This window comes from Crocodylus porosus, unplaced genomic scaffold (assembly GCF_001723895.1).
Source record: "Crocodylus porosus isolate Cpor-Errol unplaced genomic scaffold, CroPor_comp1, whole genome shotgun sequence".
In the NCBI taxonomy this organism is placed as follows: domain Eukaryota; kingdom Metazoa; phylum Chordata; order Crocodylia; family Crocodylidae; genus Crocodylus; species Crocodylus porosus.
The window spans coordinates 7,304,791-7,318,315 of record NW_017728916.1 but is presented as its reverse complement, the minus strand read 5'-3'; the positions used below and the strand labels follow the sequence as shown (position 1 = coordinate 7,318,315).

The 13,525-nt window shown below is 49.8% G+C and overlaps 1 protein-coding gene across 2 annotated transcripts in view; it reads right to left on the bottom strand.

Annotated features, from left to right (window-relative positions):
- The window catches only part of HTR2C (5-hydroxytryptamine receptor 2C), a 261,421-nt gene that overhangs the window by 8,193 nt on the left and 239,703 nt on the right, over window positions 1-13,525 (bottom strand). For both annotated transcript variants that reach the window (XM_019536369.1, XM_019536370.1), the window contains one exon: window positions 10,829-11,029. In XM_019536369.1, the coding sequence (XP_019391914.1) occupies window positions 10,829-11,029 (201 nt within the window). The remainder of the gene's footprint in view (window positions 1-10,828; window positions 11,030-13,525) is intronic.

Below are 13,525 nucleotides of genomic sequence, written 5' to 3'. Positions count from 1 at the left end.
CCTACCCTGGGGGGTTTTAAGAGGAGGTTAGATGACCACCTTGCTGGGGTCGTTTGACCCCAGTAATCTTTCCTGCCATGGCGGGGGGTCGGACCAGATGATCTGCTCAGGTCCCTTCCGACCCTAGAAACTATGAAACTATAACTATGAAACTATATCCAAGCCCTGTCAGCACCATAGATGTAGCCTTTCCCAGGAAATTAAGGGGATTTCTACTGAATAGCAGTGACCTTATGAATGTTTCACGAGCATGCACAAGCCGTGCTCCTCCTAGCCCAAGCTCCAGCTCCAGGATCTGACCTTTTCTCTCTGTTCAGACTGGAAAAGGTAGCATCAGCAGTCGCTGACCACCCTCCCCACCTCCGCTCTAACTCGGACTACTAGGATCTTAATCCAGCCTGTCTCGGTGTCTGTCTCAGTGTCCTTTTGCAATGCAGTCTGGGAAGCAAATACACCTGCCGTATGCAGAAATCAACAGCAAATTCATTCATGGTGTGACTTCACTGAGTTCCTGGGAGTTTCACCGGAGTTGGCTTTCGCCCGTGGGGCTTGTATAAATGGTCCAGGTATCACTGTAATGACTTTAACTGGAAAATATTTTCCATATTTTGGGCCTAATTCCTTTCCCACTGGCATAAATCAGGAATACACTTGCATCCTACACGTACATTTTCAGTCAAAACAGAGTTCTGGGAAAGGAGGATAACACGCACAGTACTATCTGGATCTAACAGTCGTTCACAGGCACGAATGTTTGGGAAAATGTTCTAAAGAGCAATTCTTGTGAAATGCTGTTATCCCAAAAACTGACTGTTTGGCAAACAAATCAGGGTAAAGCGGCCGCTTATTGAAACAGAGATTGGAACTTCCACATCTGCAAAAATTAATTACTCGCTGATGCCTGACAAGACTATTCTGCTCTGCGTGTTTCTAACATGAGTCATATTTCTTAATAAAACACGTGGACTTTTAACTGTTGTGACATGGCTAAGAGGGCTGAACTGAAGAACCCCTTCCTGGCTGGGAGGAGACGGAAACTCTCCCTCGGACCCGACCAGGTGGAAGAAAATGATTTAGGGATTGGTGCCAACATCTGAATCGATTTCAGGCCTTGAGACATCCAGGGTGCGTCTACACAAGACACTTACTGCACATTAGTCTAATAACATTGTGCAGTAGCCAGGCGGTTAAAAACCATGCAAATAGCAGTGTTATTAGGCTAATGAGCAGTAAGCAACTCCCAAAACCATCTGCCAGTGCTACTGCACAATACCTCTAGTTACTGCACATTTAGTAAGTACATTATTAAGCACGCACTAAATTAAATGCACAGTATCTAAGGGGTGCTGGTTGCAGCCGCATTGGTGTAAGGACAGGCTCTTTGGGCATTGATGAACATGCAGATGCGCCCCCCAGGGTCAGATGGGACCACAAGATCATTCAAAGCCATTAACTTCCACCTACTCATCCAAATATTGGGTCTGAAAACACACGTCTGACAAAAGCACTTCTATCAGCTCAAGAGAGGGAGGATCCACTGTCTCGCTGGGAAGCACGTCCACACCAGAACCGACGCAGCGTGCCAGGATCGGTCGCCCCAGTGCCGCAGACAAAGCAGAGCCCACGTCTCCTTGCCGCTGCTCGCCACGCCCCTGCTTACAAAGCCAAGCGTGGCACTCGCCCTTCTGCCACGGCGGCGTACAGGGAGCTCAGGCCCAGGTGCCTGCCGGGGGAGAGCTGTGTCTGCCAGCTACACAGCGCCCCTCACGCAGGGGAAGACGAAGCATCCCCCTGGCCCACAGCTGCCAGCACCTGGACCTCGGGTAGCGGCTGCCAGCATGTTGGACATTGCCGTCTGTCTTATCCACGGCCACTGCCCCCTGAGCTTGCACACCGGACTCGGTCTGCAGGCGCCAGGGCTCTCCAGGTGAGCAGCTATCACCTGCGTGGGCACAAAGTGCTGCGAGCATCACCGGGTAAGGACGTGCTTGCACTGCAGCCGCCGCCAACCACGCTCGCTGGGGCTCCGATCCAACCTGCAAACATGGCTTTCGCCCCAGACAGGGATTTCCGCGGGACTGCTCAAGCTGGATACTGCGTGGGCCTGCGGGACTTCCTTCAAGCACAAGGACGGGGGAAGCACGGTGGGAGCCGGCCCTCTGCAAATCGCCCTGTTCCCACTTGACTCCAGTGATGCTACCCACGCTGACGCTGCCTAGACGAGACTCAGCCGGGGAAGGAAAGCCAAGCTTTCTAGCAGCAGGATGCTGCTGGAAGCCACAAGTCCCCGGAGCAGACGAAGCCAATAGCTGTTTCTGCCTGTGAGCGCTTGGCATTTCCGGCGCCCTGGCACAGAGCAGCTGGGGCTGCCTGTGCCTGCTGACACCAATGCCCACCCCTCTCTTACCCTGGGCAACGGCTCTCCTGACACTGGCCTGGCGTGCTCCCAAAACATAGGTGTAGATCATTTATCATGAAGCCAGTTTTAGGCAAGCTCATCTTTTTTTCTTGGCTTTGTACAGCCCCGAGCACCAGGGAGCCCACAGGCACGGCTCCAGCAGCTCTGTAACGAAGCCCCCGCGGCCTTTTCTCTGCTCACATACTGCGGACGAGCAACAGGGCGGTTAAAATGCCCAACCGCACCTGGCGTGGAGGTGTCCTACGTGCCATTTCGGCTGTTCTCTTCTCTGTGAAAAACACATTGCAACCTTTCCCTTTTTCTCTTGCTTTTACGCTTTTGCATCTCCCCTTTGCCCCAGGGACAGCAGCGGGAAATGGAGGTGGAGGGGGCCCTTTGGATGACAAACGCAATTACGGTTGTTGTCCTCATGCCTATTTCTTGTCATGTTGAAGCTCTTCTCCAGCCAGCGTTCAGCTCTCCCAACGCTGCTGAAATGCCGTGACAGACATGGAGGGGCAGATGCTCTTCATAGCATATCCCCCATTAATAAAACAAAAGCCCAATGACCTCAGATATCTCTCTGTAAAATATTCAAGAACTGGCCCCAGAGAGACAACTTTTTGGAAGAAAAATGTGCAATTGTACAGAGGAGTCTCAGAAATTTTGGCTTCAGTGGAAAAGTGTGTTTGGTATCTTGCTTTCCTCAGAGAAAGCCTACAAGACTAATGGAGATTCCTGGCATGATAAAGCCCTCAATGATGGATCCTACTAAAAATGTAAGCAATGGCCATTTTTTCTTCTCTCAAACAAGTGAAAGAAAGGTGCACACTCCTCCGGGGACAGTCTCATTAGAGAGAATAAGAGACCACGTGTGGCTTGCTTTCTTTTGCTGCTTATTTGTCCTTGTAAAACGTTCACAGATAGAAACCCAAGGCTTCTCCTTTTATCACTAGACACAGCCCAGGGACACCCACCACAACCCTTCTGCTTCCCTGCCCGAGCCGGCGCTCGGTGAAGTCCTGGGGAAGACGTCCGCTGACCCTGGCAGGCTCTGGATCCGCGACCAAACCCCTCTGATGTTTAGCAACCAGCTTCAAGACGACACGTGGGGGCGCGCTCCCCCATGAAGAATGAGCCGCAGGACGGGTTTCTCCCCCAAAACTCTAGGCTACTTTTGAAAATGGGTACCAGGTACAGTCCTGCCGTGTGCCTCAAATGTGCCCGCAGCCGCTCAGCACATGCAAGCCAATGCGTCTAGGTTGGAGGGAGGAGCAGAGGGCAGGATCTGGACCACCCGGGGCCGCTGGTTGCCTCGTCTCTGCGTGAAGTCCATGGCTGGACTGTCCCCGGCTGCCAGCTTCCAGCCAGGGAGCCTGAGGCAATGCCTAATGTGTTCGACCTACTTTTGCTGCAAACGAGAGTGAAAGCACTATGACGCTGCGACAGCCATCCCGGGATTTAAAACAACATATTTGACAGGCCATCTCTCCACGCCGGGGCTGTGTCAGATCGACGGCCCCAAAAACAGTGTCCAGCTGCGTCTCAGCAGCTGCTGTACACTTCACTCCAGACTGCTCCAGGAGACGAGGTGTTAATTTTTCTTGATTCTCCCCAAGACCATTGCAAAAAAAAAAAAAAATGGAGCAAATGACTTTGTTTTCTAATGAGAAGCATCTCATGAAGGGCCTTGGTAAAACTTTAGTAGTAAAATAAAGGCCCACTGGCAGGAAGTCATCCTGGGGAGATGGCATCTACTCCTGCTAATGAACTGGAAGATGAGAAGGCCGCTTCTCGGCTCTTTCCAGACACACAGAAAAGAAAAACTGGGCTTTTGAAATCCTTCAAGTTCTTTGAGACTTAAAATGAGTCTAAGCCACCCTCTGCCAGAGGCTCCCAGCGTAGCAGCAGATACGTTCCCGCGCGCTACGTGTGTTACAACAGCAGTGAAATACTTGTGCAGCAGGACCAGGTCTAGGTTTGTCTCAGAGAAAAATAATACAAGTCTTGCATTGGTTTAATGCAAGATAGAAGAGGACTGAATTACGCACATACTTAAGTGGTGTTCCTAAGTGAAACGTAATTATTTCCTGTGCGTCAAGAAAGCTGTTGATCTTCATTTAGATATGACGGGAAGGCTGAATAGCCTGGGCTGGAAGGGAACCTTGCAAATGCCACTCAAGGGCCGAAGAAATGGATGATTTTCTCACCTTCACCTGTCCCCAAGAGCGCCCTCCAGCGAGACCGCACGCAATTTATATCTGCTGAGGATGCGAGAGAAGGATTTTGGCCACAACAGGGGTCAAAGACATTCGGCGGGCCCGTTGCCATTTTCAAGCCAGAAGCAATATTGCTGCCTGCCTTCAGCACTGGAGAAAGTGTGTCGTTGCCCTGGATGAGCTTTCATTAATATGCATTGCCTTTACTGTTCTCAGCAATACTATTGCTGCACCTCCCACAGAAGGAGAGCTCAGAGGCAGGATTTTGCAGGAGAATTTATGCTGTTTTCCAGAAGGTGAAACGAGCCTGTTTAACCTTTGCTTCACTCTTGACAGCTCTTCTATTTATTAAGGACTTTCTTGTCTCCAAATGATGAGCCACACATGAAAAGGGTCCACCCCAACAAAAAGGTTCGAGCAAAATCCCGGTAGCATATTTAGACTCTCCATCTGTTGTCCTACCCAATACCTGTGTTTGTGCCAATTCTGTTCCCTGCAACATGTGGCCTCAGCCTTGTTTGCTAACTTTGGGGTTGAGTCTGCAAACAGTTTCGTGTGCGCACCCTTACTTCTCCATGGAGTCCCGCCGGCCGAACGAGGACCCTGCCCAGACCCCGGGAATGCTCCATTTGCTTTAGGTGATATCACAATGACTTCCTCGCTGAGAAAGTGCCCAGAAAGGCAAGAATTCAAGCCAAACCAAATCAATCTCAAACCTCTCAAAGAAGGAAGCCAGCAAGAGAAGGGTCAGCCCATCCATGTCTAATACCCCACACCTTGCTCGTGTCTTATGAGCTTGAAAACTACCTCCAAAATCTGGCTGCCTTGAGTATTAGGGTCTAGTCCCACTGGGAGGGGAGATGTCTGGTTTGCTCCCTAATGGACCTCGTTAGGACTCCTTGCAGAGGAGGGACTGCTTGGCGTGAGCACATCCTGACAGCTGTAAATACAAGAGAGTCGTGTAATCAATGATAAGCAGTCACTGACCTATCCCTAAATTGTTCGTATCGCCGAATCTCACGGGGAAAGCATTACAATGCTGAGGAAGTCAAATATGGGAATGAAGTCCTGTTCAATGTGCTATGACATACGTGACTGAACCTCTCTATCTGAAACCAAAGCGGTGAAATACCGCGGGCATTGCGAGACAACAGAAAGGAGGATGTAGCATACATGTGCTCGACTATGCACATGGCTGCTTTTTTTCCCTTCTTTAGTTATCTGTTGTGTCTTCAAGCCACAGAAGACTTGTCTGGCAAGGTACTTTCTTGAAATGGTAGGAAACCCCCCCGTGGTATTCACAATTAATATTACATAAACAAGACATGCGGTGCTCTGTGGTTCATTAAGACATAATGTCAGGATGCCAAAGAGAAGTCAGAGCTGCTCTCTACGAGGAGGAATACGTTCAGGACATGCCAATTACTTTGTTGTCATGCAGTGCAGGAGACCACTGCTCTCCCGATGCCAGGCGGCAACAGTGGCAGGAGAGCGGGGCGGTTAATAGATTGCAAGTAAGGCAGACTTTGAAGATGGGTTTTCTTTGGAAGTGGGATGAGGAATGGATAGACGCAAACAGGAACAGAGGAAAACAGGGGCTCTTCCATTCCCTGGCAATGATGACGATGTCAGATGAGTGCCGCGAGAGACACAGCAAATGTCAGTCCCAAAGAGGAACCCGTACGCTCTTCCATGGCCGGGAGGGATGCTACGCAATGCTGCCGACGGGGCAGCTGGAACAGGCCCATTGCAGCTCTGCCTTCCTCCAGAGAGAGGTGGGTGTGCAACAGGACAGCTGCCCGCCGTGCCTCCTACACGCGCCCCCGCTCGGACATACCAGACCAACCCCACTAGCAGCTGGAAATGGTGTCCACACACATTGCCAGCTCCACAGGTGACAATAATAATACAGGAACCCAAAATGCATTTTGACTCTACCCCTGACAGTCTGGCTCCAGATAAGAAAAAAGATGGGAAGTGAACCTGAGCTAGAGTTCACAGGATCCTAGAAAATGAGGGTTGGAAGGGACCTCAGGAGTCCACCCCCTGCTCACACCAGGACCAGCCCCAAGTGTATCCTCCCAGCCAGGGCTTTGTGTAGCTGGGTCTTAAACACCTCCAAGGATGGAGACCCCACCACCGCTCTGGGGAGCCTGTCCCAGTGCTTCACCACCCTCCTCATGAAGAAGTTTTTTCCTGATATCCGACCTCAGCTTCCCTTGCTGCAGCTTGAGCCCATTGCTCCTTGTCCTGCCATCTGCCCCCACTGAGGACAGCCCAGCTCCAACCTCTTTGCAGCCCCTCTGCAAGGAGGTGGAGGCTGCTGTTCAGTCCCACTCGGTCTTCTCTTCTGCAGACTCAATCAGCCCAGTTCCCTCAGCCTCTCACCAGCCCCCAACCATTTTTGTTGCCCTCCGCTGGACTCTCTCCAGCGTGCCCACATCCTTTCTGTAGTGGGGGCCCACAGCTGGACACAGGACTCCAGATGTGGCCTCCCCAGTGCTGAATAGAGGGGAAGGATCACTGCCCTCGATCTGCTGACAGCGCTCCTACCCAGGCAGCCCGGGATGCCGGTCGCCTGCCTGGTGACAAGGCTGCAATGCTGGCTTATATCCAGCTTCTCGTCCCCTGTCCCCCCAGGTCCTTTTCTGCAGAGCTGCTGCCCAGCCCATCACCCCCAGCCTGCCCCGGTGCAGAGGATCGCTCCCTCCTCAGTGCAGGACTTTGCACTTGAGTTGGGGGTGTTTTAATCCCCATCCATAGTTAGTCACATGCAGTGACACGGCTGACTTGGACATGTTGGGGCCCCAGTGCTGGCTGCATCTGGAAGCTCTTTCCCAGGTTTGCTCCCATGCTGGCTCAGAGGAAGCCCCCCATAGCTGCTGGGGGATGCGATCAGGCCCTGAAAGGTTCGGAATGGAAAACCGCTATGTATGTTCATGGCAGCCGCAGCACGCAAGTGCAAATCCGCTTCAGGAACCACTACGGCTTTTCTTTTGAAACCATATTGCCCTGTTTGTGCTTCTTCCCATATCATAGGACAGGACAACAAAATGCACCGAGCAGGTGTCTGTGTGCTGCTCCCATCCCGCACACAACTACACGGGAGGCTCTATCTTGCACTAAACCAAACTGGAGAAGGGCAGCACTCCCTAGGCCAGCGCCATGGCACAGAGAGCCAGGAGCCGCGGGTTCAATCTCACACTCCAGTGCTAGCTAACTGCCAAATAACAGGTTAAAACAATGAATTCCCTGGTCTCTCCATCTGCAAAATGGAGATAACAGCTACTCTCACACAAGCTGCAGGTAAAAGGTACTCTATTACACAAATTACCACCTTCGTCAGAGGGCATTTCCCATGGCATGCATGCTCTGGCCTCAACCTCTCTCAAAATTGTGGTTGATGAGAGACGGGTCTGTGATTTTTTTGTGTGAATAATGGGATACGTGTAGGCCATGCTAGATGCAATGCTGTGCAATGGCTAAGGTGGTGGCTAAGAAGCAAGAAGGAAGGAATTCATATCGAACTGTTTCCACTCCACAAACAAATGAAAGGTATCTGACATGCACAAAGTAAGGGCCAGTAAAAGCTGCAGCATTGCTAAGATCTGAGACTCTTCTTTCTCTCTCTCTCTTCTCTTTTTCAGTTTTGTCAGTTCAGAATACTGATCTCACTACCCCATCTCACAGACAGCTGTCATGTTATCCATCGTATCCTATTAAACATAACATAGAAAGCAGAGATCAAAGGACCTCTGTTCCCAGAAGAATCTTTCTTACTGCACTTTATTTCTCTTACAGCAATGCACAGATGCCCCAGTCCGGATCAGGCCCACCTCTGCCTCGGGAACAAAAAACAGAAGCAAAAACCTGTCCTAATCCATCTTGCCTCGCGTTGCTGTACGGGTACCAGAACGGTGGCCGTGTGCGTGATCTTCCCGGCTGTAGTGAACACTACAATCTCGAGACCTCGTGATCTCTGCTCATGAGAAAGTGAGACTGCACATCCCGTTAACTGGGCACTCTCTGGTTCGGCATTAGGATTTTTTAAGGGCAATTACACTCTTGGCTAACCTCCCATTATCTACAGGTCGCATGGCAAGAGACTTCCCTTGCTATCTAAAAGGAAGCATCAGGGCTTTAACTGGAGGTGAGCAGCTGCACTCGTTTTAGATTGCATGAATAAACCACGTTGCAGCTGTCTTCCGGAGAGCCCTGCACCGTGCTTGCTCGACTTGGCCCTTGCAGGCGAGAGGGGAAGCACCCCAATTCTCTGATCCTTGTAACCCCAAGAAGTTTTGCCTAGATGACAGATTGCACAGCCCAGATCTGTACCTAGCCCTTCATGGCTGTCGGCTGTGCTACTTCCAGAGCAGGGCTTGCAGTTGCACAGACCTGAATCCAGGGGCTTTGGGCACTTTCTTGTCCTCTGTCCCTTGTTGCAGTCTCCTTGTCTTAAACTAATACAACAGAAGGAAAGTGGTTTTGCCACATCCTGTTTCTGCAAGGTTACGGCACTCTGGACATGGTCCCTTCACATACAGAAATCAACAGTATGCCCCCCATCTCAGTAAGCTTGTGCAAGCTGGCACAGTCACGGCTCGAGGAGCAAAGCATCTGCCCTGCATGCTTTCCTGCCAGCAAAGTCAAGGACAATAGAAGAGCCCAAGCCACTCAATTAGACAAACTACAATCAATTCCCCATTCCCGGTGCTGAAGCAGGGTGCCCTCTCTATTCAGAACAGCTCTGAAGAGACACTAATGTCCTGCTGTAGAGGGATTTAAATGCATGCTGGCAGTTCAGCAAGTGCTTAAGTGCTGCCTGCATCGCAGACGTACTGAAGATGGTCCTTGTGATACTTGCATCGAGGGCGAAGGTGAATTTTATTTAGCCGGTTCCTATCTCTCGAACACCACATTTTCAACAGGCTTTTAAGCTCGGTGGTGCAGAGGGGCATTTGCCATGACTACGGTCACATCGTGCAACAGCTCAGACTACCTTGTTTCCTGTTGTGGAGCGTCTCAACTCAACAATCCTCGAATGAGTCAATTTACCTAACCTCATCGCAGGGCGCTCACGGGATTCATGCTCTTTGCTGGGATGGTAGCACACAGACAAGTATGTGTTTCTAATGCCTGTTCCTGGCCCAGGTCGGAATTGGTGACGTGCATTTTTGCATCTGTCATTTTCTATAGCTCCCTAGGAAGCCCCTGGTGCCCTACAGACATCGGCATTGCATCCCATTCCAGTGAAGAATAGCTCTTTTTGGAGGCAAGAGGCTAGGCTGGTTCAGTAAAGTGAAAAACCATGATGCATTTTTCACCCGTATACAGCTGAAAGCCATGGCTGACAGAGGGAGAAAAGGCCTTTCAGTCAAGTGATCAATCTCAGCAGGCTGCTTTTCATGCAAGCAAGTGAATGTAACAGAGCAGAGCAGCAGAGGCCCCGCAAACTCCTCTCACCTGCGTCTCAATGCAATAGTTTAATAAACCTTCCCCACATCATTCCCCACAACCAGGGACTGCAATGCCTGCCACTGCTTCCCCTGGGCCTCCTAAATGAGCCCAAGTTTCCTTCTATTGAAGCAGACACAGGAGGGTCAGTCTTTTTACACCTGTACTGTAGTCTCTGCCGCAACCTCCCTGTGATGCCGACACGCACAGATCAGCTGCACGGCCGAGGTGCAGCTAGCCGTGCGGCTGCAGCAACACGAGCTCAGCAGAGGCTGCAAAATCTACCTGAGAAGGGGGATAAAGAGGGGAGCGGTTATCCTGCACTAGGGCACAGTCAGCTCCCAGGCCTCGAGCTAGCTACTGCAGGCGCTGCAGTGCAGACATGCTCTCTGCACTGGCTCTTTTACTTGCCGATCCTTTGCTAATGCCATGTCCCTTCCCTATCCGCTTTATTTACACACAGCAGTTTGATAGCCCCATTAGCTTGTCTTACGGCAGTTTATGGTTTTTATTGGCATATTGATATCTATATAGTGATGCTCAAACACGCAAAATAACTGCGCTGCGAGAATCCGTGGCTTCGTGTGGTCACAGGCCAATCAGAAAGAAAGGTTTCTCCTTCCCGGTAGCCATTCATTATATTCAGTCATGCAGCCCAGCTAAATTAATTGGCACGGCCCATTAAAAATCCCCAGTGACAACTAGCGTAATGCCATTATGCATTCAAGAGAGTTCGAGTGTGAGTTGTGGTGCTTACCTATGGATATGGTCCAAACTGCAGCAATTTTCATAATAGCCTTGGTGCGGGAATTGAAGCGGCTGTGCTCGATGGGATTGCGTATTGCTACATACCGATCGAGAGAGATGGCACAGAGATGCATGATAGATGCGGTTGAAAAGAGGACATCTAGGGAAATCCATATGGGGCACAACTGTTTAGGCAAAGGCCAAGCATAATCTGAAACACAGAGAGAAAAGGAATGAAAAGAAAGAGGGAAGAAAACGACTTGGGACAGTAGGCCAGCATCCACGATCAAACCATTCAAGTATTTTAACTCAGCGCCATTCATGTGTGTGTGTACGTGTGTGTGTACGTGCTTGGCTGGGAGCCACCTTCTGCATTTCCATCCATATGGTCTGTGGCTCCAGACATCCAACCAGGTCTCAGGCAGGGAACGTATGTTCTGCATTTCCCATCCATCACTTGCACGTGCATTGGGTGAGACACCGTGTCCGGATCATGAACCGCTGCACCTAAAATTAGATGCTTCTGTGCATCCTGTCTAATCTGTTTGCATATTTTTTCATATCTCCCCCAAACCTGAAGGGCTGCATATCACACCGCTCCAGTCACTTGGCTCCAGACAGAAGGAATTTTACTTGCTTCAAATTTTCCCTTGAAAAGATGTCATGTCGCTTTCTCGCAAGCAATCTGGCATTTAGCACCATGGTACTGTTAGCGCTGAATTTTGCTTTGCAGTCACTCCCCGATGTGGCTGGCTTTAATAACTGAATAATACTTGCCTGCCTTACAGAGCGGCTGCCGTGATTGATTAGCTGAAGTTTGCAAAGGGTTTAAAAGCTGTAAAGTGCTAGGCATTATTATTTACAAAAACAAGTATCAGCAAACTGAATAGAGTAGATAGGTTCATTTGACTAGTGTTGGCACATAGCTAATAGTGTGGTGTCTATATTTATTTAGCAGTTTATGCTGTAGTGAAGTGCAGAGTGAGAATAAAACTGACCCAGGAAGAGTCTCAGGGGGCATCAGTATTTAAATCAAGGCTGAGAGAAAATTGACTTTTGAACGATACCCTCCATATGTTAATGCCCAGACTGGCTTGCACCGGATCAATAAAACATCTTGCCAACCTCTGTGCTCCCACCTTGCTTATCAAAATAATGCAATCGATAGTATCTATAGCAGCTGTACATGTGAGATGCTTCTTAACATTTAAATAACAAGGCACTCCTCCACCAACAGCTCGTTGTTCCTCATTTTGAACATGGCTTTCTAAGGCATTTGCTGTGGATTAAAACTAGCAGTTTCTAGAGAATCAACATTTTATGAAGAACAATATTCTCATCTTTAATGGAAAAGGTGAACCATTAGACCAAGTTTTGCTGAAACCTTCCCAAAACTGGTCAACAGAGACACTGAGTTGCCTTACACAGAAAATCTGAAACACGTGCACATTTACTGCGCAATAACCAAAATTACTGCACAGTATGGGCGTGTATCTAGACATGCATGCCAGTACTGCACAGTAAATATGGTGACTTACACCAAGTTGAGTGTAAATTTGATAACTGCATCATGCAGGTATCAAATTTATGCCTGATTAGTTATTGTGCAGTAATGCATGTGTAGACACCTTACGGCGCAGTAACACTGTGTGTGTGGACTGACTTGGGACTAACCTTAGTCCCAAGTCAGTCCACACACAACATTAATGTACTTTAATGCCTGCGTGTGTAGAGGTGGGCCTATTTCCACTTACTGCACAGTAAATTTAAGCCAGTGTAAGTGCATGTGTAGGCATGCCCGCCGTGAACCAAATTAGAAAATTAAAAACTGGCACAGTAGAGATCAGAAACACTTAGCACTCAGAGACGGAGGAAGACAAGTTCGCCCCACTTTACATACATGAAAATGGATGGAGAGCGTGGCTGAGGAGATGGCTGAATGGGAAGCTCCACTTCAGGAACACGCTTAGGCACATGCCAAATCTCACTGATACGAATGAAACTACTCGTATGCTCAAGGTCAGGTGCATGCTTAGACAGACAAGGTCCTTTGGGTAAATCTGATATCTTCTATTAGACCAACTCAAATAGCTGGTGTATGCTTAAGCACCTTCCTGAACTCAGGAGATGCGGGACCCAGCCTGCTCCCGGCCTCGCTGACACCAGATCAGCTCATACAGCATGTTGCTGCCCAGCCAGCAGGCACAAACTTTGTAGAAATCCCTCTTTTTGGAAACCACCATTTTTAGTCAAGCAGGTCATTAGAGGCTTGTTTCCCACCGCCAGTTTGGACACATCACCTGAGCGGCGCTGACGAGCTCCGGCTTGGATACTGCTCCGTGAATCAGATGCTCACACTTCCCTCCTAGCGTTTGCTATCTGTGCGACAAGTCAGAGTGTCACAAGGGAGCCCGAGCCCTTTGCTGAGCCTCCACCTTGGCAGGACAACATAATGGATGACAGCAGGATATGCAAGCTGCATCCGATCAGCTGGCCGCGCTTCCTAACAATTAGGAAGAAGTGGATAATCAGCCCTGAGGAGCGAGCTCTCAGAGACCCTTCCCGGCTGCAGCATCTTCAGCGCAAACGGTGTCTGCGCCACGTGGAATCAGACATCGCAGTTGGCTCATGACCAAACGTGTAGGTGAGAGGCGAGAGCAAATGGTAAAGCCTCCTGATCCAGTTCACATTTGGAAACAGCTACCGA